The sequence below is a fragment of the Myotis nattereri genome, assembly GCF_964212035.1.
Source record: "Myotis nattereri genome assembly, chromosome: 12".
In the NCBI taxonomy this organism is placed as follows: Eukaryota; Metazoa; Chordata; class Mammalia; order Chiroptera; family Vespertilionidae; genus Myotis; species Myotis nattereri.
This window is the reverse complement of record NC_138087.1, coordinates 81291026-81316759: the sequence shown is the minus strand read 5'-3', so window position 1 is coordinate 81316759 and position 25734 is coordinate 81291026. Positions and strand designations below refer to the sequence as shown.

Here is a 25734-nt window from a genome sequence, read left to right as displayed (position 1 = left end):
CACAGGCCGCGGGGCAGGGACGAAGCCAGCAGGTCAGGTCCTCCTGGTCAGGGGGGAGGAGGCCCAGCCTGGGACAGGCCAGAGCAAGGCTCCCAGGGTGAGAGTGGGGGTGCCTCCCTGGCTCCTGTGGGGGCACAGCCCTGCCGCTCTATGTGTGTGTGTGCGGGGGGGGGGGGGGGACGAGGCTCAGCAGCCGTCCCAGAGGGCAGGGGGCTGCCCCCCACAAACCTGGCTGTGTGGCCCTGGGAGCCGGTAGCCACCTCAGAGCTCGGCTCCCTGGGACCAGGGGCCACAAAACTTTCCCCAAACTGCGGACTTCGGGGCAGGGTGCGCCGGAGGAGCTGGGAGGAATTCCCCGCGCAGCTGCGATGGTGCAACGAGCCAGCCCCTGCCTGCCTCGAGGTGCACAGGACCCGCCTGCCAGGTGGGAGAGCCCGGGGGGCGCGGGCCAGGCTCTGGGCTCCCAGCCTCTCCGGGGAAGCCGCTACCCTCGCCCTGCTCTCGGGGTCCGCTGCCCCCGACCTGGGCTGCGCCCCTCCTGCCTCCGCATCCCCCTGGAAAGGTGGCGTCCCAGCGAGAACAAGAACCAACACTGACGAGCAGCGGCCCGGGGTGCCTGCCCCTCCTGGCTCTCAAAGGGCAGATAGAGAAACAGCCAACAGCCGGAGTGGGGGTGCTGCCCAGCCTCCCTGGCCCAGTGAGTGGGCTGGGTTTGCCGTCTGCATTGAGTTAACAGGGCTCCCTGCCCCTCCTGGTGGGATGACTGGGTGCTACTCAGCGCAGATCCCAGGACCGGGGCCTGCACTTCTCCAGGGGCGGACGGAACCAGAACTCAGGGCCCAAGAGGCAGGGATACAGGCTCAACGGCAGGGGGCCTCCCCAGCACCGCCCCCCTCACACCTTGGGGGTGCCCGAGACTGGGCAGGCAGAGGGGAGCCGGCAGAGGAGGGCTGGGCATGCCTGGCCCCAGCCCCGCCCTGAACCCCAAAGGCCCAGCTGAACAGAGGAGGGGGGTGGAGGGAAGCACCCGCTTCCTGCATCACGGGTTCTGGGCAGCCTCCTAAGAGCAGAAGAGCCAGTTTCCAGGGGTCCCTCTGGTCCGAACACCCTAGAACTCAGGGGCAGGCTCCCCGACTCCCAACCGAGACTTCCTAGCGGCCTCTCGGCCAGTGTCACGGTCCTGGCGGGCCGGGGGTGGAAGGTCTGGGGACAGCGCCTGAGGGGTAGCGAGGGCCGGCACACGGGAGGGCGGTCCACGCAGATCTGAGACCTTCAGCAACAAGCGCTGAAGGCGCGAGTCTCGGAACGACACGGACGGGAGTGGAGCCGTGGGAAGGACCCGGGTCCCCGCTGGTGACCTGGGCCAGGAGTCTCGGCCTCTGCCTGTCAGGGCCGCCCTGTCCCCAGGCTGCGGACCCCACGGGCCTGGGCGCAGCCCCGCACCAGGAGCCCCGAAAGCTCCCGGGCGATGCTGGGGGCGGCCGGGGGAGGAGCACTGACCGGTCGGCACACAGCACAGCCCACGGGGACCCCCGCCTGTCAGACCCGCAGCCTCTCACGCCGTCCAGGAGGGGCGCGGCCTGTGCGGGGGAAGGTTCTGCAGCAGCGACGACGACAGATCACTCCTCACGCGGCGCCGGGAGGAAGAGCCACCGGACTGGCTGCGGAGTCCGCACCCAGGATGGACCGCACACACCTCGCCCCCGTCCTCCCCCGCAGACATCACCAACGCGTCCCAGCGCCCGCGCCGGAGGCCCCGAACACCTGTGCCCAGCCCCGGCAGCCACGGCCGGGCCACGGGAACAGCCCGCGGACTGGCACCGGCCTCTGCTTTCCCGGGCTTGGACCCAACGGGTGTCTTATGGAAGCAAGAGCGGCTACGGTCTGAGTCCGCCCCCTTCGTCCAGGGGCCCTGGACCCCGCCCTCTGAAGCAGCACCCCTCGGCCACCCCAACCCCATTGCCCCAGCAGCTCCGACGCCGCCCCGGCTCGCTGGCTCAGCCTCGGAACGGGGGTGGGGGTGTGTGGAGCTGTCCCTGTGCCCTGCCAGGGCCCCCAGCAAGAGGGCAGGCATCTCGGGTCACGGCTGCTGGCTCACCCAACAGCTGCACCCAGCCCCGGGCCGAACCCCATCCCCGGGCACCAGGAGGCTTCCGAGAGGGCGCCCTCCTTGCCCGGCCTGGCATCGCCGAGCAGGGCTCCCCTCCTGCTCACCTGGGGAAGGAAGGGCGCGTTCAGGGGGGGAAGGTCCCGCTGGGCCCGGGGACGCTCGGCTCTGAGCCGCTCAGTGGAAAGTCTGAGAGCGGGTGAGTCTGTCCGAGCAAGGAGTGCCTGCGGCCAGGCCGCGTGGGAGCCAGCCCAGCACGCAGCATGCGGTGGACACGCACCTGCATGTGCACACACACATCCACACGTGGCACACGAAGCCAGGCCCCCCGGGACGCCGCCCGGCCTCCCCCACACGGCCCAGGCCCCCTCTGGGATGTTTACGATCGAGGCTCCAGCAGCCTTTTAAACCCACTTAAGAAAATAAACACGCCTCCTCCCCAGCGGGCGGCTGCTCCCGCATGGGCTCTCGCTTCCTCAGGCCTCAGGCCTCCAGCCAAGGGCCTGCCCCTCCCAGCTGCCCTGGCAGCCCAGCCCCCTCCTCCCTGTACCCCAATCGGTGGGCACTGAGAGAAACCTGGGCTGCTCACCCACAGCCCAGAGGCCCAGCCCAGACAACATGGCTGGAACCCCTGGCCCAACAAGCAAAGCGGCAGAGGCCAACTGGGCACCAATGCCCACCCAGAAGGTGCCAAGCCTACGCAGGGAGCGAGGGCAGGGAGAGGGTCCTCAAGAGCCGACTGCCCCGAGCGCTTCAGCGCCTCGGCTCCCACGGCCCCTGGGTGAGGCCGGCTGAGCCGTCCATGCCCCCAAAGCCAGCGGGCACCCTTGCTCCCCCAGCTGCCCCTTTCCCTCCCCGACAGTGTGCGCCTGGACGTGAGGGCGGACACAGAGCCGCTCCCCGGCGCCGTCACTGCATACGGCCCCTCCGTCAACCCCACGGCACCCGCAGGCCAGGACTCTGCTCCCCTGAGGAAACTGACGCCCCAAGTCCGGCCAGCATGTCGGGGAGGGAAGGACGTGGCCAGCGCCGTCGGCAGTCGGGGAGCAGCTCCGGCCCCGCCAACGGAAAGCAGGGCCCGCAGGAGAGCGGCTGGCGGCTGGGTGGGCCGCACACTTCGCTCGCGCGGTCTCGGCCACTTCTGCCCGCTGCTGGGCAGGGGTGAGGCGGGGAGGCCCAGGGCCATGCCGCCTGTCTGGGGTCTAGAGGGAGGACCCTGCACCTCCCAGGGCCCGAGGAGCCCCAGGGACCCTGATGCAGCCCTTCAGATCCCGCGGGCCCCGGGAGCAGCCATCAGACCTGGTGGATGCCACCACCTCCCGGTCCCGCTGCTGGCCCGGCGCACCCTCCCCGGGGGCGGCACTGGCCACCCAGGGTGTCAGCTCAGCGGCCCCTCTCACCTCGCCAGGCCCCTGCCACACACCTGGGCAGCCCCAGAGCCCACGGCTGCGTGGACCAGGCCCTGCCCCTCCGCCTGGAACAGAACCCCGTCCTGGCTGCGCCCAAGCCCTGCTCACCCCTCACCCGTCACTCCTGGGGCCCTCGCTCCCTCCTGGGGGGCAGCGCGGACCCGCTCCCCACGCCTCGGGCTGCACACGTGGCAGCTCTCCTGACCCCGGGAAGCAGACCTCAGGCACCAGCAGTCCCTGCCCGACACGCACACGGGCACAGGCAGAGACAGCCCCCCACAGCCCCCCACAGCCCCACACACAGAGACCAGGACGACCCAGCCATGCCAGCCCCACGCCCGCCCAGCAGAGCCTCCTCAGATCTCTCCGCAGCCCGGTGCCCGCTCTGCCAGGCCCTGCGCCGCGCCGTCCACCTCCCGCCTGAGGGTAAAGACTCATTGGCAGCGAGATGGCGGATGGCGGCTCGGCCTTTATTAAAGAGCCAGCAGGACCCCGGCTTCAACAGCGCGTCACTTTCTGACTGACAGGCCCCATCATCGAGAGAAAGACCCAACCGTGCCCGCCTCCACCCTCCGCCCTCCGCCCTCCGCCCCCCGCCCCCCCCGCCCCCGGAGTAGGGACGGCTCAGCTTCAACACCTAATCCGCTGATGAAATATTCAGGGGGCGGGAGGGATCGCCTTTCCTGGTGCAGGTCCCGCTGCTCCGGGGTTCCCGAGCTGGGGACACCGCCTGGGGGGTGGGGTCACGGTGTCCCCGGCCACCCCACAGCCGGCACCCTGCCCGTCCCCTCCCCTGCGCGAACAGGTCACGCCCCCTGCCTGTGGTGGGTAATTCCCTGGAGGGGACGCCCTCTGGGGCCGCCTGGCCCCGGCCCTGCCCTGTCCGCACCTCCATCGCCCGACCCCGTCCCCCGCACTGGAGTCTCCCAGCTCCCGACGCCCATGTCAGAGGTTCACGCCTCACGCTGCCACGCTCCTCACGAAGGCCGCGTCGGCTGCCCCCACTTCACTGAGGCCAGAGAGAGGAGGCCAGTCCTCCCTGCGGGCCCACCCACAGCTCAGGGGCCTGCCAGGCTGACGGCCCCCATGAGCAGCCCCCGGTGCGGGCAGGAGATTGCCGTCAGGAGCCGAAAGGCAGGGCGGTGGCGGGAAGCCCCACCGGCAGGTGAGCGAAGGCAGAGGGCACGCTGCCAACCTGGCACACTCCTTCCTGCGGCTGCAGCCAGGTGCCCACCCACAAGGAAAGTAAACGAAACGGTGGGCCTCAGCCCCACACGCACACGTGCACACGCGTGCACACATGCACACGGTGTGAGCCCCCGCGGTTCCGCACCACCAGCCGTGAGGCGAGGACAGGCACCCCTTCACAGATGAGAAGACAGACGTGCAGAGGGGCCCCTGGCGCTGGGCCCGATGGCTCTAGGCCAGAGCGCCCCCCGCACCGGCCCAGGGCTGCTGAGGTCCGCCCCCCGCACCGGCATCTCCCTCGCGGCCCCGCGCATCCTGCCGTGCGAGCCTGACACTGCCCAGCTGCCCAGCAGCCCGACAGGCCGCTCAATCACAGCCCACAAGCCCGCGGGCAGCTGTGCCCGCCCGCCATCTGCTGGGCCCGCTCTCCGACCCGGGCCTGTGTGCTCTGGGCAGCCGCGTCCAGCACCTGGGGGAGGGGCCGGCGGTGCCAGGGCCTTCGGGCAGCGGGGGGTGACCGCGGGAGGAGAGGTCCGTGTCAGAGGCAGAAGGACGGTGGGTGCTGGGCGTCCCCCCGTCACAGCAGCCTGCCCGGCCGGACCTGCCCATCCTGAGCCAGCCACGCACGCCTGCTCCGAGCTGCCTTGCGTGGGTGAGCCCGCAGCACGGAGCTGAAACCGGGGCCCACACCATGACACACTCATGCTGACCACAGACCCGAGCCCGTCTGCCCGAGACCAGGCATCAGCGTCCCCCACTCCTCCATCTCCCGGCACAGCCGCCCTGTCCTAACCGCCCACCCAGCTCTGGGCTTCTGCCCACCCTGCCCCCCACAGTGCCACCCCCCAGGACAGACCTCAGGGTCACCCCAAGCCCCACGCCAGGCCTGTTGGCACCAACCCACCCGCTCTCCCCTTCCTGGCCACCACCTCCCTGGGCCTCAGGACCCCACCCCACCCTGCGGCCCATTCTCCACTGGCCGGGGTGCCCAGACCCCACGGCCTCCGCCCTGGCTCCTCACTGTCAGGACCGGCCGCGCCCCCGTGGCGCCCCACATGGCTCTAGTCTGCCCTCCCTGCCAGACCCAGCACTCGCCTCTGCACAGACCTGGGCCGAGCTCGCTCCTGCCACCGGGCCTTGGCACATGCCACTCAGTCACAGCGTTCTTCCTCCACGTCTCTGCCCGGCTGCCCCTCCGCGTCCCGCAACCTCAGCTCGAAGGTCGCCCCATTCCTGGGACGTGTCCATCACCACAGGCCCCAGGCGCCCGCCATGCCTGGATCGGGTGTGGGGGGTCAGAGGATGCCGGCTCGGACAGGACAGGCCACGGAAGGCTCTTCCGGGGCCCCCTCCTCGGTGGATGCCCCAGCGCTCAGCTCCGCATCCCCTGGGCCGGGGACGGTGTCTGCACCCCCCCCACCCTGCTGCCTGGCCGCCTGACCGAGCTCGCACCAGCGCCTCCGGGGCGTGGAGACAAAGGCAGGCTGACCACAGGAGCCCACAATTCATCTCGGTCAACACCGTGGCGGCGTGGGTCATCCTCCACCCTACGATTTACATTTTTATTAAATCACACGGGAAATTAGAAACATTGTTCCTTCCCTCGGTCTTTAACTCCTTCTCTGCCTGGTGACAGGGCCATCCCGTGCCCTCAGTCCCAGGGTGATGCCCAGGCTCCTCCCACATCCACCTGCCTGTCACCCCACAGTGACCCCCTAGGGTCCACCCCACAGCCCAGGCCCCCCGCCCATCGCCCGGGTCTGGCCAGGTGCAGCAGGAGGCAGGGCCTCCCCAAGCCTCCCCGTGGCCTGGGTCAGGGCCAGCTCCTCAGGCCCGTCCCCCGTCTAGAAAGTGGGAAGAGTCGGGAACTGGGGGGCTCAGCGAGGCCCCAGCTGTCACTCCTCCACCCACCCCCGTCCCGACCGGCCTCCCCGAGCACCTGAGGGCCCTGTGTGCTGACGGGACGGGGGAGCGCAGGGCTACGGGCAGGCCCTGCAGGCCCCCCGGCACCCGCGTTCCCGGAGCACGCGCCCCGTCGGGACGGACGCGAGCCCCACCAACAAACCGCTGGCAGGATGTGCGGCGCCTCAGAAGGAAGCGAGCAGGCGGAGGTGGCCGTGCGTGACGGCGGGGGCGAGGCCGCAACACCCGGGGGCCCCTGGGGGTGACACCCAAGCGAGTCCGGAAGGAACAGGGCAGCAGCCACGGGGTCATGCGGGCAGCGCATGCTGGGAGGGAAAGCACGTGCGCAGGACCGGAGAAGGGAAGAGCTGGGAACATTCTAGCAACAGGAAGCCAAGCAGAGCAGCTGGTGCCAGGGGCCGGGACGAGTGCCAGGGCCAGGGCTGGGCCTTCACCCCCAGGCCCGTGGAGCGTGGGAGGCACCTAAGAAAGGACAGCACGATCGGGGTCCAGCGTTTTAGAACAAGCGAGCGCTGTGGGGGGCCCTGCGGTCCCTGACAGTCCATGGCTCCGGCTGTCACCCCCTCCATGTGCCCCGACCGTAGGAGCTGCCACCCCTACTCCCAACACAGCCTCATGTGAAAGGTGGGGGAAAGACGCCATTAGATGCACGAGGCCCTAGGCCGAGGGGTGGGAGAGATCCTCCCCAGTGGGAGCATCAAGGAGGGCTTCCAGGAGGAGGGGGCGAGGGGCTCCGGAGCGCTGCCGCTGTCCCACCACGGGGCGCCCGCTTGTGCTTATCTGCTGACCCAGATGTAGTCATGAATGAACCAGGCGAGAGCCGCGACTCTAATTACTCTTCACTCTCCCCGTCACGCGTTATGCATCGATGGGGGTGGGGGACCGGAGAGGAGCCTTTTGTAGCTCGATGCTTCACAAACACGTTAAGGGATCGAGCAGGCAGCTGAAGGTGGCAGGCGCTGGTGGCGCAGTGGGTGGGGGACGCTCGGCCACTATCAGACACTGAATGGAAACAGCCAGCGGGAAAGGCCAAGCCAGGACGGCAATGTCAGAGGGACAGGCCTCCACCAGACCGACGCCCGGCGTCGCGGGGTCCCTGCTTGTCAAAGGCCAACGAGGCCGGACTTCTCGACCCAGATTCCAAGATTCCAAACCCCTGGCTGGTCAGCCGCCTCCACGCCGGCCCCAGGATGGGCTGGGAGGTCCGAGCGCCTGCCAGGCGCCCCCACTGCTGACCGCCAAGGGGTCCGGAAGCCCCAGGCCGGATTCGACCCAACGTGCAGCCTTCGTCCGGACAGCCCGGCTGGCGGCGCACACGTCAGCTCCCTCACCCCCGGGGCCGGGGGAAGACAGGCCCTTCCCAGGACCCCAGACCCTCACTGCCAACCTCAGGGCACGCCCCTTCCCTGCCCTCTGCCGCCCATGGTCTGGGCAGAGAGAGGCCACACGGCACGCTGGACGGGGCAGCTGAACCTGAGAGGCGGAGCCCTCCCCCCTCCCCGCCGGCCACCACCGTTCAAGCAGGTCCATCAACATGCCCCACGGAGGCCGACCCCGACTCTGCCAGGCACCTTGGCCCAGGCCAGCGGGCCGCATGGCCCAGAGCCCCAGGAGGAGGCCCAGCTGGGTGGTGGTCACTGCTCCCATCCCCGCAACCCCACATCCACTGGACTGTCGGGCCCAGCGCCGATGCTAACAAAGACCGAGTCCCTCCCATCAACACCGCCAGGGAAATCGGTGGCGGGGATCAAGCCCAGGAGGGCTTCCTGGAAGAGGATGCTTACACAGGGACACCTGACAGAACAAGAAGCTGGTGGACGGAAGGGCGGCGCGGCAGGACCCAGAGGCAGGAGGACTGCGGGGCGACTGGTGTGGCAGCAAGAGGGGCACAGGCCCGGGGAGCAGTGAGAACTGCCTCCAGCGGGCACTGGGGAGCCACGGAGGGTGGTGCACAGGGGAGAGACAGCGGGCGCAGGAAGAGGGGGCAGTGTGCCCGGAGCCAGGGCCCCAAGCTCCTGCCAGGAACCCAGAGGCGGGAACCGACAGCTCCACTCCCACCTCCTTCACAAGAAAAATCTGGGCCACGCGGCAGGCGCCCCGGCGGGGGCTTCTGTCGAGAAACCTCCGGTTTCCCCTCCCTGCGGCTGCTGAGTCAGGAGCACGGGGGGGGGGGGGGGGGGGGGGCGAATCTCAGCCCCTTCCTGCAGCGCAGGCCCCGCCAGGCTCGCTGGCCCCACGTCCCCGCCGAGCGCCCTGCACACCAGGCGGGACCCGAGCTGGGTGTGCCAGTTCCCTCCATGCCCAGCGCCCCCTCCCCAGGACCCAATGCCACCAAGTGCATCCTCACCCTTCAGCGCCGGAAGGGCCCCCTTGAGGGCTGGGGAAACAGGTCCAGGCCGGGACAGGGGCCGAAGCCATGCCGGGCCAGATCCCCCCGGTCCAGAGCAGATGTGGGACGGACCCGCTGAGGGCAGAGAGGCAGGGGGCGGACACCCTGGAACCGGCCGCAGGGACAAGAGGGGGCCGGGCCGGCACAGGGAGCCAAGGATCACGGTGGGGACACAGGGCACGGCCCCCAGGACCTCGCGGGGCTCTGTGCGACCGGTGGGCCCCCCGGAGACGGCCAAGGCCGGGGGGGAGGGCGGCCAGACATGCCACCCCTTGGGCCATGGGCCCGCGCAGGGCAGGCAGGAGGGCGCCAGGACGTCCCCTGCGCGCCCCCGCCCCCGCCCCCGCGCTGGGAGGAAGCGCTCTTTCCCACAGTTTCGAAAGATCCTCTCTGCTCGAGGGAAGAAGGCGAAGCCAGAATCACACCATCCTGCGCTCGCTGGGTCGGGAGGCAGGTCCCTGAGGCCCAGGGTGCGCCCCAGAGTCCACCCCCCGGGGCCAGGCTCCTGGACACAGGCCCTCCCTGGGAATCTAAGCGGGCAAGGCTGGTGGCGTGGGGACAGCACAGCGGGCGTCACCCCGGAGCCCGTGTCAAAGCCGCACCTGGCGGCGGTGTCGCTTCCCAGCCTGGGACGCTCCTGTGCCCAGGACGGTTCTGACCAGGTTCTGGCCAGCTGCCCGGAAACGCCCTCCCGGGGGCACTTCCTCCCAGGGGAGCGGGAGCTGGGCCAGGACGCTCGCCTCCTCCCGGGTCCTGGGCCCTGAGCGCTCCGCACAGGGCGGGCGCCACGGGCACCGGAGCCTCTCCCCGCCCACCGAGGAGGACACCGAGGGTCAGAAGGGCCCCCAGCCACGGCTCCTCCTGCTCTGAGTGCCCCACCTGCAAGGGCTGCGTGCGGGCCTGACCCAGGCATGGGCTGCGCCCCAGCTCACACGGCCACCCGTCCAGAGCCGGGTCCCAGGCTCCAAAGAGAAACCCTCTGCGGGGAGTGACAGGGTGGCTCTGGCCGCCAGGTGCCCTCTGCCCGTGCCACCTCCCGAGGGCGGAGCAGGTGGAAATCCCAGTCCCTGGGGCCTCTCCAAGGGGGAGGTGCCCACCCCACCCGCCTCGCCGTGGGATTCGGTTTCCTAGCCTCTAATCAAGGGATTACCGGCAATCCCAGCACCACACGTGCAGCACCGCCGGCGACTCTGTGACCGCGCCGCCCACATGGCTCACGCCGGGCGAAAGGGCCTCCCTCGCCCTCGGGGCCTGAGCCGGCCAGGCAGGTGCCCCTCAGCACTCCTCTCTCCCCTTACGCCAGGCCCCCAGCCCGCGCGACGGCCTGGGCACAGCAACGCCAGCCGTGGAGGCCAGCCTGGCACCCTGTGGGAAGCGCACTCAGCACCTCGGGCTGGCAGAGGTGCCAGGCACCCGGGGGGGCCCCGCAGGGCCAAGTCCAGGCCCCTCCGTACTGAGGGCCTGGGTGGCAGCTGGACGCAGTGCCCCCGGCTGGAGTTCTGGGCCCAGCCACCTCCGGGACTTGGCAGCAGTGCCCACTCTGTGCCTGGGGAGCACAGGGAAGGGGTGTGGCACCGCCGCCCCACACCCACAGGCTGTGTGGCCCCAGGACGTGTGGGCCTCTCTGCGCCCCGTCCTCACCGCACAGGGAGTGCAGCGGGCTTGGCCCAGGCTGGCACCGCACTCCAGCCTGGGCACTGCCGGGGGCCCCGCACTTTTCCCAGCTGACCTCACAGCTCAGCCCCATCCACCACATGCCAGTACAAGGCCCACCGGTGCCCACGCAGGCAGGCGAGGGTCCCCGCACCCACGGCAGGGCCACGCGCCCAGGGGAGACGCCCCTCCAGCTGAGGTCTTCGCATCCCCCCAGCCAGCAGCACCCGCCCCAGGATGACCCAGCCGGCCAGACATGCCAACCACCCCCCGGGGCGCTCTCACTGACCCCACAGCATGGCCTCCGTGGCCAGACCAGGACCCACAGTGGGCCCAGTTCCAAAAAGGTCGGGCCAGCCCTGCCCTCACCACACCCTGCTCAGCCACGTCTGAGGCGGGAACACCGAGTATTTATTTACCTGCACGTCTCCGGCCCACCCCACCCAGCGCATACACCCACACCGGTCCCCCTTTCTCCTCTGTCACAGCCACCCCAAACTTAAGCCTCCAGCCGAGAACCAGGGGAGGAGTGTGAGGAAACAGTCACGCACCAGGGCGCACCCATTGCCACCACCAGCTCCCCAGGTCTGGTCCCAGGGGATGAGAAAGGGCTGCCCCACAGAACCACCCAGGGAGGGAGTGAGCTCCCCGTCACCAGGTGTATGCAAGCCAAGCTGCCGGGTCCTCCCCCACCCGGGTCACACACATACTCGCCTTCTCCGAGGCCCAGGGCCAGGCCAGGAAGCCTGGTGGAGACTGGAGGGCGGGAGCCTATCTAACCCACTGTTACTAAAAAGAGCCAACAGGGAAGTAAAAATAGGAAATAAAAATAAAATTGCTGCAGCCACCCTGGTTGTTTGTGTAGGAAACAAGGCATCTCCCGGCCCCACAGGGCAGGCTCAGCTCCAGACCCTCCCAGATGACAACGACGACGACGACGACGACGAGTGTCCCCCCACCTCCAGCACCACACCCCCAACCTCACACCCAGGGCCCAGGGCAGGAAGCGCAGAGAGGAATGCGAGAACCAGGTTCGAATCCCCATGGTGCAATCAGCAGCCGGGAGGCCTCGGGCGGGGAGCTGCGCTGAGCCCCCTCCCTGTGCGTGGGCTCCGTCTTCGGCGACAGGGGTGCAGACCCAGCCCCTGGCACCGCCAGCCTGCCACGGGCCTGCACACGCCTCTCTGCCAGGTGCCCCTCCAGCAGCCTCCCGCCCCGCAGGCTCACTCGCTCGCCCCAGGTGGGCCGTCGGCAGAGTAAGAGGAGCCCGCTCCCCCCGCTCGGCGGGCAGCTCAGACCTGGATTTCCTCGTCTACACAATCACAGGAAGCCTCTTTCCCATCCTTTCCTGCTGGGCCTCCAGGGCTGGCACTGGGCTCGCTCGCGCTAAAGTGTGCATGACTGACGCTGGCTCCGGCTCCGGCTCTGGAGGTGCAGAGCTCCACAGAAGAAAGACATCTCTCATCCTGGAGCTGAGACGCCCCGGCCCGAGGGCAAGGGAGGACCAGCGGGCCCAGGGCACAGCTCACTCAGGCGCGCTCACACACTCTCTCTCTCTCTCTCTCTCTCTCTCTCGCTCTCGCTCTCGCTCTCGCTCTCGCTCTGGCTCTGGACCCCGGCCACAGGAGTGGCCCTGCCTGGTCCTTCACCGACATGGTTGACTCAGAGTCCCCCAGGGGGGTCTGGGAGCACAGGCCCTCAGAGCTGGCCAGAGAGCCCGAGGTGGGTGTCCCCAAGGGTGGGAGCGTAAGGCAAGAGGACAGGCCTGGCTCCTTGGCCTCCGGGTCCTGGGGACCAAGCCCAAGGTCAGGGGCCCCAGCAGCCCACCCAGCACGGGCACACGGGCCACGATCCAGACCCCGGCTCGGAGTCCCAGGTCCGGCCAGCGCTGGCCGACCAGCACCAAGTGCAGGGCCAGCCAGCCAGGTGGTGACAACGTCCTCTCCCTGTTCTCAGCACGGGGGAGGGCCAGCCACGGAGAGGGCGCAGGGGAGGCGGGGAGGGAGCCGGCCATCCCCAGCGCCCGACAGGGATCTCCTCGCCCTGGCGTCCCCCGAGACACCCAGATCCGCAGGAGGCCTGCCTGCTCCTTGGCTGTGACCTGCCAGCCCGGCCCCCACTCTCAGGGCTGGGCGGGCAGAGGCTGGGCGCAGCGCAGGGCTGGAGCGGGGGCACTGGCTGCCCCTCAGATACCAGGCTCCACGGCTTATCACCCACCCGGGGCCCGCGGGGCCGAGAGCCACCCGCCCCACGCCCCCAGCGGGTCACCAGCAGCCCTGCCGCCCGTGCAGGAGACACAACAGTGTCCACAGCAGATCAGCCCGGCCGTGGGCTTGGCAGGGAGGCCGCCCACACCAGCTCCCGTGCAGCTGGGCCGACGCCGCGGGGAGCGCCTCTCCCACCAACGCGGCCAGCGGCGCACGCGGGCTGTGACCCGCCCCGTGACCCTGGGACTGCGAGGGGCACCAGCCGGTCAGCGGGACCGGACGCCCCCCGGGCTGGGCCGGGCCTGCAGCGGGAGGGCCAGGTCACGCCCCGACGCCAGGAGGCCCTCGGCGCACCACGCGTGTTCCTCTTATTAACGCCACCACGCCAGCCGTGGGAGCCAGAGATAAGGCGGCAGGGATTGCATGCCCAGAGCGGGCCGGTCCCAGGCCAGGCTGCGCCCGCACAGGCGCCCACCTTCCCGCCAAGGATGAGCCCAGACGAAGCCGCAGCAGGGCCCAGGGGATGCTGCCCGCAGCACCGGTGCCAGGCCCTGCTCTCCCCAAGCGGCGCCCCCTGGGACCCCCGGCTGGGCTGGCGGGAGCCCCCCTCGCAGACCTGGCACTGGAGGGGGCACCCCGGCCAGGCAGATCGGCCCAGCTGCCGGGTCCCTGTGGCGAGGGCCCAGGATGGGCCTCCCACTTCCCGAGTGCGGGGCCGGCCTCCTGGAGGGGCCCAAGGGCGCCGGGCACGAGGCAGTCCCCAGCCCCGTCATCTCGGACACGGCCCCCCTCCGTGGCTCCCCGCCACACTCACTTCCAACAGATCATCCGAGGGCACAGACCCTGGGCTGGGGGCCGAGAGCACCCCACACTGCACGGGAGACAAGGACCCCCTCCCCAGGGCAAGGCCGGGGGTGCCCCATGTGGCTGCTGGCTGCTGCTCAGCGGGCACAGACCCCCCCAGGACGCGGGCACAGACTCCCAGCAGAGGGAGCAAGGCCGGCGGCCCCACCACCAAGACCCTGAGAAGTGCAGGGGAAGCTGGAGTGGGGGTCCTGCCTCCCCAGACGGCCAGGAAGGGGCCCCCTCACAGGGGTCCGCACCAGCCGCCGCCACAGCTCCCTGGGGTCGCCAGGCTTTCCCGCCACCTGGGGCACGTCACAGCCCAGCCAGGTCTCCCCCCCACCCGACCTCTTCCAGGGGCCAGAGCGTACCCACACCCAAGTCCTGACCGCCCCACACCCGCTCGCTACCGTTTGCCTCATATGGTAAAAGGGGCGCAGTCTGCCCAGGCGCTCAGGCCAAAGGCCCCGGGGCCCCTCCCACTGCCGCCCTCCGGCCCCCACTTCTCACAGAGCAGCAGAGCCTCCTCCCCAGCCCAGGCCACGCCGCCCTCCCAGCCCAGGACCCTCCTGCAGCTGACCACCCCACAACCCCCATCCCCCGCCACCCCCGCCCCAGAGCCAGGGGTCTGAGCCTTCTCCTCACTCTCCTTTCTTCCCTGGCTCCACCCCCGCTGCACAGGCAGCCTCATGGAGCTCTGCCCAGAGGCCTCTGGCGCCACAGGCAGCTCCCGGTAGAACTCCTATGCGTCCTTCAAGACCCAATTCAGGAAGCCCAAGCCCCTGAACACAGGGCAAGCAGAAGTCACTCCTTCACCACGTGTGGAGTCAGGGGCAGAAATGACATCGCACTGTCACGCTCAGCTCCACACTCACTCTGGGCGCTCTGCCCTGACACGTTACCAGCCCACTTCGCAGACAGGAAAGCTGAGGCCCGACAGTTTTAAAAATCTGACCCAAGTGACGCACTGTCTTGACCCCAAGCACCGCTCACCCCTTGGGGGCCTGGGCCTCACTCAACTCAACTCTGCCTCCCCAGCGGCCAGCAGGAGCCAGACATCTGTGGACAGACAGCTCGTCAGAGGGATGGATGGATGGATGGACGGGCGGACAGTGAGCAGATAGGTGAGATGGATGGATGGATGGATGGATGGACGGATGGACAGCCAGCAGAGAGGAGGTGCCCTGACATTTCGGCCAAGCCTTGATCCCCCACCCACCAGCCAACAGCATGCGCCTCACAGCAGAGGAAGGAAGCCAGGTCGTTCAGGAAGGAAACAGTCGTTTACGGTGAGGGCAGTGAGTCCCCCCAGGGCCTGCCCAGCAGCGGGTGGCAGGGGCGGGTGGCAGGGGCGGGTGGCAGGGGTGGCTGGCAGGGGCGGGTGGCAGAGGCGTCTAAAGCAAGCAGGGCCGAGGGTGGGGGCTCACCCGTGGACAGGAACAGACACAATTACAGCCCCGACTGCAGGCTCCCTGAGGGCTCCCAGGACCCCAGCATCGAGCACTGGCCCGGGGTCCCCTAGGGCAGGTCCCAGGAATCAGCACCAGCTACGCACGCAGCAGGACTGCCCGCCCCTGAAAGCTGGGCCAGACCCCCAGCAAGGGATGGGCTCACCCCCACGGCGTTTCTGAAACGGAGGCTCGGGGGGGGGGGGGGTCTGCAGGGAACGTGAATTCACTCAACAAACATGTCACGGGGCTGGCACAGCGCCTGGCGCTGTGGGTTTGGCAAACGAGACCTCGGGGCCAACCCCATCCATGAGCGGGGGCTGAGGTCCCGGGCCCTCGCCCATGAGCAGGTCACCCGGGTCCTGATGCAGCAAGGCCTCCCCCCCCCAACCCCCGACCTCGGCCTAGCATCCCTCCTTCCATGTGCACACGAGGAAACCAGCCAGCAGCCAGGAAGGCACGACGCCCACCAGGCAAACCTTGAGCGTGCGCCCCTCGCCCAGCACCTGGGGCCCCGGCCTCAGGGGGAAGTGGGCTGCTGCCCTGACCCTGTGCCAGGGAGCCCTGCTCCCCTCCCCGCCACCCCTGCCCCCCCGGCTGGCCCAGGAAGGCCGCAGCCAACACTCCCCTGCCTCCAGCGTGGCCCACCTCCCCACGGCTGAGCCCAGAGTGGCCAGGCACCCAGCGCCTAAAGCCCCACCTCCCAGTCCTCCCGACCTTGATCCTGGGCAGAAAGTCCAGGAGCCGGCGGGGCGGGGCGCTGCACACCTCCCTGGACTCTGCCCCCCATCAGAGCTGTTTTCCTGGATCCCGGCGGGGAGAGGGGGAGCGGCCACCAGACAGACCAGCACACGCAGGAGACTCCTGGGCCAGTGACGGCTGCGGCTGCCCGTGGAGCAGGCAGGGGGCACCGAGGGGGGTGCGGACAGACGGGTGGAGAAGGGGCCTGACAACGGCACTCACCCCAGGCGCCAGGGATCCGAGCTGGGGTCACAACGCGTGGGGGGCCAGCGGGGGTCATGCTCTAGGCCAGGACGTTCCAAGGCCCAGGAGGTAGAGGGGACACCAGGCAGCAGGGGACCGACTCAGGGGGCTCTAGGTCCCGGCAGGCCCACTCCCAGCCCCACCTCCTCCCACGGTTAATGATTCCCAGACCAGCTGACCACACCCCCGGCTCACATGGCTCCTCACCAGCACAGGCCTGTAACCCAGCCAGAAAGGGGAGGAGCCTGGCCCTGCGATGGGGTCCTTCTGAAATCCTCCAGGAAGGACCCGACCCACAGCCACATGGGCATCCCCTCTCCACACCCTTGGTTGGGGCCAGAACTCCCTGGAAAGGGTCCACCCATTCTCTCTGCCTGATTCCCTTTGACAGACCACTCAACAAACTCCTATTCATCCCTCAAAACCCATCTACAACACCACCTCCTCCTTGAAGCCTCCCTGACTTCCCAGGCACTTTACGGATGAGGCAACTGAGGCCCAGGCAGGTGAAATCTGCTGGCCCCCAACTCGGAGCTGGCAGCCACTCACCACACAGGGCAGCCTCTGCTACCAGCGAATGTTAAACACAAGAAAGCCAGGGAGAAGACCATGTGGTGCTCGATGTGGCAGGAGAGGCTACGGGGCCACGGGACACTGAGCAGAGGCCTGGCCTCCACCTGGGGGGGGGGCACGCATGGAGAGTCAGAGACGAAGGAGAGAAGGGTCTGGGGGTGGCCAACATGATGACCCCACCGCCCCCTGCTCAGCCCAGTGAGTCAGGTTCGCTATTTCCCATCACACATTGCTCACCCCGCAAGGGTCTCTCCACAGCACTCTTAGTTCAAACTGGAGCCAGGCCCAGCCGGCGTGACCAGGTGCCCACCCCAGCCTGGGGCTCCCTCACCCCCCAGCCCAGGCCCTGCGCCCTCAACAGAGGTGGGAACAGAGCCATTTCCTGAGGAACTGGCCCCCAACGCTGCCATCCCGACCAGCCACCAGCTCGTGGGAACAAGGCCAAGGTGCCAGGAGGGAAAGGCAGGCGTCTGGCAGCCAGAGGGCCTGGGGAGACTGAGCCCGGAGGGAGAAGGGACGTGCCCGCAGCAACCTGGTCGGAGGGCAGGCCTGGGCCGCCCGCGCCAGCCACAGGATGCACCCCTGCTGGGGGTGGGTGACCGCCTCCCACGGGAACGGGACAGGGCCCCGGGGCCCAGGGACCTCCCAGCTCAAAGGCACAAACCACTCCCAAAAGCAGCAGCGACAGCCTCAGCCGAGGGCACCCCAAAGCCACTCTGGAAACTGGGTCCCGGGGGGTCCACTCATCGCGGCTCGGCCCCGGCTGGCACTCCAGGTCCTCCCGACAAGGGCACCTGGCACCCGTCACTCAGCCCCTGAGTGAAGCCTCGTCCCCAAAGCGCCTGTGGGCCGGTCCTCGGGGAGCCGAGCCACTGACCCGCGCCGTCCACGCCCAGGCCCGAAGGCTGGCCTGGCGGGGGCGGGGCCGGACCGTCAGTCGTGGGGTCTCCACTCCCGGACGCCCGTGCTGGCGGCTGCAGGGCTGCCCGGCCGGCCCTGCCCTGGGGAAGCCTCGGAAACGAGAGGAGGCGGGTGGGCGGCCGCGCGTCCTGAGCCCACGCTGACCACACCGCCGCGCTCCCTGGCCGGCCCGAGGCCTCCGTGTGCCGGCAGCTCATCCCCGCGAGCGGGGCGACCGGCCCACGAGGAAACGGCAAGGGGCCAGCGGGTCTGACGGCGGGGCTGGGACCGCAGCCGGCACCAGGCCCACACCGTGCCGGCATTCGCCCCCCCATCCCCACGCACAGACGGGAGAGCCAGGCTTCCACGGATCCGCACGCAGGCGAGAGGGGCGGGTGGCGGAGACTCAGGACCGGCCGTCCAGGGGAGCCCAGTGCAGCCACAGCGGCCACCTGGGCCTGTCACCCTGACCCCTGCCTGGGGCCAGTGCGGACTCTGAAGCTAAATTGGTCAATTACAGACACTTAGATCCCTCCCCGGGGCTCCCAGCCTCCCCGGCTGGGCGGCAGCACCAGGAAGCCTGTTGAATCAGTAACCTCATTACAGCCGGAGCCCACACGGGCGGCTTTGAACTCCGCGGGGTGGATCCACGCGCACCGAGGGCTTACACACCGCCTGGCCCAGGCCCAACTCGCTCTCCCCTCCCCTCGGCGCTGGAGGCGCCAGATCAGGACGCGGCCCCACGCTGCTGAGGCCCACCACCGCCAGCCCCGGGCCCGGGGAACAGTCAGGGAAACTGAGGCACAGCTGGAGACCACAGTTGGTCAAACGAGCCCAGGGAGGCGGCGAGGCCAAGGCCAGGCTCAGGCCGGCCCAGGAGCCGCGTGAGGCCCCTTTGCGTGCCCGTCCCCGGCTCAGAAGCTCAGGCCACCCGGCTCGGGAACTCCAGCCGAGGGCCAGCCGAGGCCAAGGGAACGCCACACAGAGAGGCCCTGAGTGGTCTGGTCCCGCAGGGGCCCCCCATGTCCCATCCCCCAAGGTCAGTCCCACCACGGCCTGCAGATCCCTGGCCTGGCCCGGCAGGCCCAACTGCCTGGCCCCGAGGACAGCCTGTCCTCCCCACACGGCCAGGGCCTGGCCTGGCATGTCCTCCCAGGCCCATCAGCCTTGCCCAGTCCCCAGGCCCCGCACTGAGGCCGCTGGCGTGCAGCGGCCCCGGGACACCCCATCACCAGTGGGCGTGGGGGCTGGGGAGCATCTCTCCACGGACGACAGCCAGGGCCGGTGGGGTCCCCGCAGACTCCTGCTCAGGGAAGGCGGAGATGCCCAGCCGGGAAGCCACGCGCAGTCTCCCCTCCCAGCAGCATGAGGGGGAGCAGGCCACTCAGGGTGCCTGCCATGTCAGGCTCCAAGCCTCCTGGGACCCTCCTGCCTCCCGCCCCCGCCCGCCTCCAGCCCACCCTCTGCCCAGAGCGGGAGGCCTCACTCCAACCAGGAACATGGCTATGCCCTCAGCACCGCGGCCCAGACCCCACACACCTGACCCGGCCCCAGGGCCCCATCCGCGCGTGCGTCTCTCTCCAGCCTCCTCTCCTCTCACACGTCGTCACCTCTCCCACTGCAGCCGCCGCAGCCTCTGGCCTTTGTCTCCGCTGCCCCTGCCACAGGGAGGCCCCACCACCACCTGTTGCAACTCTGCCTCGCCTCCGAGCCCGAACCAGCACCACCAGCGCCACCAGAACCGCTCCAACCGGAGCCCTCCCCACGCCTCCACTCCCCACACCCATCTCGGGACGCAGGACCGGCCAGCACCGGCAGGCGAGCCCCGGGCGCCGTCGGCGTGAACCAGCCGGCAAACCTGGCTCCTGCCGAGGACCAAGGTGTCGAGACGGTTGGGATCGTCTACAAAGGCTGGACGTGGGCATGTGTGGACATGTGTGCCCGTGTGTGTGCGCATGTGTGCCTCTGTGTGTTCACATTTGTGGCCGTGTGTGTACATGTGTGTAAGCACGGCCGTGTACTCATTTGTGTGCATGCATGTTCGCACATCTGTGTGTGTTCACGTTTGTGATCATGTGCACATGTGTGCTCGTGTGTTTGTGTGATCGTATGTGTGAATGTGTGTGCATGTCCGTGTGTTTGTATGTGCACTGTGTGTGCATGTGTTCATGCTGGTATGTGTGTATTTGTGTGCACATGCGTACATGTGTGTTGGGGTGGAGACCACAGTATAACCAAGGCCTCACCCTGCCTTGGGAACCCGTGTGACCGTCCTTGCCCAACCCCCACCACTACCAGGTCCCTCGGGCAATTGCTTCCAGACAGCTGCCCCGGGGTGGGGTGAGGTGGGCACAGGCCACGGGGCCTCAGGCTCTGGCTGCTTCCCATCCCACGGCTCTCCAGCCCTCAGCAGACCCCACGCACCCCACCCAACCCAGGGACGCAGACGGGGGCCGAGGGTCTCCAGTCCCCAGCGCCTTCAAGGGGCGAAGAGGGCAGAACAGACGGGGGGACCTCCCCCTCAACGCTCCACAGAGCACACGCTCGCTCACCCCAGGCCCGAGATCCAGGGACCCAGCGGGCGGCAGCTTCAGGGGGTGCTGCCTGTGGGTCGGCAGGGCTGGGGAGCAGCAACCCCGCCTGGATGGGCCCTGCTCAGCGGGCGCTCGGGGCCCCCAGACGGGGAACTCAATGTGCTAAGAAACGCAGGCGGCGCCCAGGGACCCGGGCCCAGCACAGACGCCAGGACGGGCTCCGTTCCCACCTGCTCACGGGGCACATCCCCAGGAAACCTCCACGAGGCCCTGGAGCCGTCTCAGGCACCAGCAGGTGCGGCGGGTGGAGCATCAGCACCTCGAAGGGGCAGCGCCGGCCCTGAACTGGGGGGCAGGAACGGGACCGGCAGGAGCCGGGGAGACCCGTCCAGATCTCCACGAGGGACTCAGGCCCGAGCAGCCACCTCACACAGGGCACACGGACACAGGGACACACAGTCACGGGGACACACACAGGGACACAGGGTCATAGGAACACAGGCACAGGGTCATGGGGTCATAGGGACACACAGTCACAGGGTCATGGGGTCATAGGGACACACAGTCACAGGGACACACAGACACAGGGACACGGGGTCATAGGGACACTGACACAGGGACACAGAGTCACAGGACATGGGGTCTCAGGGACACATAGACACAAGGTCATGGGGTCATAGGGACACAGACACGGGGACATAGGGTCTCAGGGACACACAACAGTGCAGGACGGGAGCTGCAGGCAGGGTGGCTGAGCGGGAGGGTGTGAGCACGTGCGAGCCTGCAACCCAGGCCCTGCCTGCGTGTGCGCACCGCACGCTCCCTGCACCGGCCAGGCCCGGGTCACGAAGCTTTCTGCTCCATTTCACGCGCGTTCGGCTGCTGAGCCAGGCAATCGCTCTGTAACTCTAGGACGCAATTTTCCCGTCTGGGAGGCGCCGGGCACGACGGCTCTGAGTGGCGCACCAGGCTCGGGTGGGTGTGCACGCGGGTCCCGGTCCCCCCTGCCTCCTGTGGGCCTCGGGGAGCCCGTGCGGGGACCCGGCGGGGAGGACACGGGCAGCCCTGTTCCCGAAGCTGCTGCGCACACGCCAGGCACCAGCCATCACCCTGCTTCGGGGTTCTGTTTTGGTCCAACACTTAGGTCCGGCCCCGCCCTGGCCCGGCCCTGGCCCGGCCCTGGCCCAGGCAGAAGCAGAGGTAGACAGGCCCCTGGGTAAACCCGCTGCTGCCCGGGCCCTGGAGAGCCCAGACGTGCGTCCACGTTACAGATGGACAGAGCGGCTCGGAGAGGCGGCTCGGAGAGGCCACACACACGGCAGCAAGGACAGAGGGGCCCTGGTGACCTGGCCCAGGAAGGTATAGCTCCTGGGGTCCCCCCAAGGGATGGCCACATCCTTCCAGAGCCAGCGGGTGGGGGAGCAAGTGACACAGGGCCTGCATGGGAGGGGGGAGGGGGGTGGGGAGGGGGTGGGGGAGGAGAGGAAAAGTTAAGGTTGGAGCTGCAGGTGTGAATGCTGTAAGCAGGGAAGGCGGGGCGGGGGTGCAGTCAGGCAAGGGAGGGGGTGAGGGGGTACAAGCAGGGAAGGGATGGGGTGGGGGGTACAGGCACGCCCTCTCCCCACCCCTCCCCAGCATCCCTGAAATCGACCTGCTTAACAAACATCGGGGCAAAGGTCTGGAGGGTAATCTCCAAACAGATGCCAGCCCCACAGTCCAGACAGCCAGGCTGGAGGCCCCTGCCCATCCCTGGCCTCGCCAATGGCCCGTTCCCATGGAAATAGACCAGCTAATGGGCACCTCAAGGCCTGGCCAGAGGAGGCGGCTGTGAACCCCACACGGGGAGCCGCGGAGAAGGGAAGAGGGCAGGTCCCGGCTTGCGGAGCCCTGGCCTGAGGCAGCGGGCGGGCGGGCGGGCGGACTCTGCTCTGTCCTCCGAGCCCAGTCGCCGCCGCTGCCGCTGCGGGCGCCGCAGGGAAGGACCCCTCTCACCCCGAAGGACGGCGGCGCGCAGCTAGGGGCTCGGCCCTGACACGCCCACCGTGGAAAGAGCCCACACAGCCACAAACGTAAGACCCTGCAGGCAGCTCCCAGTGCTCTGGCAGGCATCCCCCCACCGCCACCCCCAGGCCCCTTCTTTGAGCTCCAGTCAGTCCTGCCAGACTCCCCTGAGGGCCCCTCTCCAGGGCACCAGCCTGAGCCCGCACAGTAATTCCACAACCACCCGCCCCCAGGCCTCCTTTCCCAGGAGAGGAAACGAAGACCACCAACCGAAACTGCCCCCAGAGCCAGAGGGGGTGGGATGGGTGCCCAGGCGGAGCAGGCAGAGGGCTTCCTGGAAGAGGTGCCGCCTCCCACTGGCCCTGAAGGACAGGCGCAGCCGGAAGAGCTGGTGGAGCCGCCTCACCCTGGCTCAGGGCGCCGGCCCATCCTGGGGGCCCCGGCTGGTCCCACCCATGTCCTGTGTCCTGGCAGAGGGGGTCAGGGCTGCACGCTGGGCCCAGGCCGACAGCCAGCTCCGGGGAAGGATGCAAGTCGGCAAGGCCACGGCCACAGTCCGGCCACATCTGAGGGCTGTTTTTCTCACCCTGACGCTTCCCCGGCAACAAACAGAGGCCCCTCTGGAGTTCACCAAAACAAACGCCCCAACAGTCGGCAGTGCCCGGGCGAGGCAGAGCTGCCCGGGCAGGCGGACTCCAGCCCGGCCTCCCGAGAGTCATGTGACCCTGTTATTTCGGGAGGCCCCGGAACGTGCTCTATTTTGGGTCCCGAAGGCTCTGATGTTACCAGAAGCCCCTCACCAGGACTCCAAACTCGCCCGGGTCCCGAAGAGCCCCCGAGAGGGTGGCCAGTGTGTCTGCCGCTCTGCTACGGCCACCCCTCCTCCACGGGCAAATGGGTCACTAGCTGCCAAGAGGGTCTGGTGTGGTCCCAGATCCCAGACACCCTGTCCAGGCTGTCGTCCAGCCCCACCGTCCAGGCTGATGGCAGCACAGCCTCGCCCGCCGAAGGGTGCGGGCCACTGGCCGGCCTGGGCAGCAGGGGCAGCCAGCAGGGGTGCCTGGGAAGGGTCACTCGGCCTCCAGGCCTGCACCTGGGGGCTCATTCCTACCCTCACCAGATGGCTCCGCAGGCAGCAGCTGGGAGGCCCCGGGCGGGTGAGAGCCAGCGCCCCCCAGCAGCCACCAAGCCCCACGGCGCTGGGAGGAGGAAGCCCTTGGGCCCGAGGCCCTGAAAGTGGCCAGACAACTGGAGGGGCGGCAAGGGTCAGGCCTCCGACTCCCCCCGCCACCCCCCCCGGAGGGGTTGGGCTGTGTTGACCAAGGGCTCAGGCCGCCAGCCGCTTAAATGGACCTTCAACTCCTCTGGACTTCAGTGCTGGTCACAAGCTCAGGAAAAAATAAAATGTCATCAGCCCAGGTCTCCCGCTCAGGCCTGGGTGTGTGGGCTGCCGGAAGCCACGGCGGACTTGGGAGAAGCCTGCAGCCTCCTGGCGGTGGGGGGCATCCATCCAGGGTCCTGGGCAGTGGCTCCGAGGCCCGGCCTCTGCTCCTCACGGGGACGCTGGCACCGTCACCTGCAACCTGGGCCCCACCTGCGCCAGCTCCCAGGACGTCAGGGACAGGGGCCTGTCCCGCTCCCCGTTCCCAGGGCCCTGCCACGCGGGGGTGGGAGGGCACCATGGAGCTGAGCCTTCTTGTCCCAAAAGGATCCTCTGGGAGAGCCTCGCTCTGTGTGTGCGCGCGTGTGTGTGTGTGTGCATGCACATGCAAAGCTTTAATGGGGAAAAGGAGATGTCGCCCACATGGGAGCCCGCCAGCCCCACGCCAGGCGGGACAGCAGGTCACAAACACCTCAGCTCTCTTCCCTGCTCCACACGCCCCTGCCACACCGGGGTCTGTAGCCTGGGGCCTCCACCTTTCCCAGCCAGATTTCCCATCTGTGAAATGGGCACGCATGCCCACCCGACCCCGGGGCTGAGGGGGAGTCCAGGTCCTCGTCATACAGAGTCAGGAAGTCTTGGATCTGACACACGCGGAGCCCTCGCCGTGGCCTGCAGCCGACCCCGTGGGGCCCCGTGCTCAGACCCTTGGCCGTCACCCTGGGGCAGCTCCCAGTGTCCAAGGGCCCTGCAGCCGCCAGGTTCTGACCAGCAGCCCAGTGGCCAGACTGCACCCCAGGCTGCAGAGAAGGAGCCAATGGGGGGTGGGGGGCTGACCGTGGGGTTTCACTCAGAATCAGCTGTTTTAATTTCCATTCAGGACAAATCCTTCACCAGCCTGACAGCCTGGCTGCTGGCCCCACCGCCGAATGAATACCCTTCCCGGTGCTCATTTATAAAGTCTCCCAGCGCCTGCCCGCCCCTCCCCTCGCTGGCTCCCCAAACCTGGGGAGGCAACAGCTCGGGGCGCCTGGCTCTGCCCCCTGCTGCTCCCAGGAGGGTCCCAGCCTGGAGTTGGAGGGCGGTCAGTGGCCAGGAAGCCACCGAGGGGGGTGGCAGCAGGAGGACAGGCGAGCTGACCCTCCGCGCCTCCCGGGCGTCCTCCTCCAAGTGCAGGGCCAGCCCGGAGAAGGCCCGGGGGGCACCCCGAGTGCCCAGAGCGAGGGGCCCCCACGCCGGGACCGGGCACTCCCCGACTGGCCGTTCCCGGCCCCCCGCGCCGGGCCGCTGTGGGGCGGAGGGTCCCGGCGTCCCCGCCGGCGGCCTGCTGGACCGGGCGGCCGGGCGAGGCGCGGAAGCCGTCCCGATCCCAGGGCGCCGGAGGCGGCGAGCGCACAAGTTGCTCCGCCCGCCCGGCCCGGCCCCTGCACCGCCGCCTGGAGCCGGGCACCGGGCCGCCGGGCGCTGCCAGGCCGGGGGCACAAGCCGTCCCGGCCGAGCCGCAGCCCCCGGCCCCGCGGGCCCGCCGCCCTCCCGCTCCGCGACCCCGGGGCGGCCCGCCGCCCGCCGCCCGCGCGCCCTCCCTGCCCGGCGCGCGGGTAAAAGTTGCCCGGCCCCCCGCCCCGGGCCCGGCGCCCCAACTCCGCGGAGGCCGGGCGGGGGGCGCCCCGCGCGCGGCGAGCACGCGCCCCCGCCGCCGCCCGCCGGCCCGCGAGCACTCACCGAGCGGCAGGAAATGTTTGGTGTCCATGTCGGCGGCGGCTCGGCGGCAGCGGCGAGCGCGGCGGCCCCCGGCGCGGCCGGCCGGGCCCGGGCGGCGGGAGCCGGCGGCGGCGGGGCGGCGGCGGCGCGCGGAGGCCGCGGCGCGGCGAGTTGTTGCAAAAGTCGCCCAACAATGTAAACTACTTGCGCTGCGCGCCGCCGCCGCGCGCCCGCGCCCGCGCCCCCGCCGCGCGCGCCCGCGCCCCGCTCCGACCGCTGCGGCGCCGGCGGGGGGGCGGCGGGGGGCCCGCGACGGGCGCGAACTCGGCGCAGCGCCGCCGCCCCGCCCGGCTTCCCGCCCCTCCCGCCGCCCGCGCGCGCCCCCCCCCGCCGCCCCCGCCCGCGCGCGCGCCCGCGGCCCGCCCGCCCGCCCGGCCGCCGAGTTGCAAGCGAGCCAGCGCCGTGCAAACTTGCAAGTTTGCCTCCGCCAGGG

At 69.6% G+C, this 25734-nt stretch overlaps 1 protein-coding gene across 2 annotated transcripts in view; it reads right to left on the bottom strand.

The window, feature by feature from the left end:
- The window catches only part of RXRA (retinoid X receptor alpha), a 79783-nt gene extending 54439 nt beyond the window's left edge, over window positions 1–25344 (bottom strand). For both annotated transcript variants that reach the window (XR_013996676.1, XM_081103697.1), the window contains exon 1: window positions 25263–25344. Coding sequence is in view for 1 of the 2 variants with exons in the window: in XM_081103697.1 (XP_080959823.1) it covers window positions 25263–25290 (28 nt within the window). In the remaining variant the exon portion in view is untranslated. The remainder of the gene's footprint in view (window positions 1–25262) is intronic.
- Window positions 25345–25734: the final 390 nt, after the last annotated feature.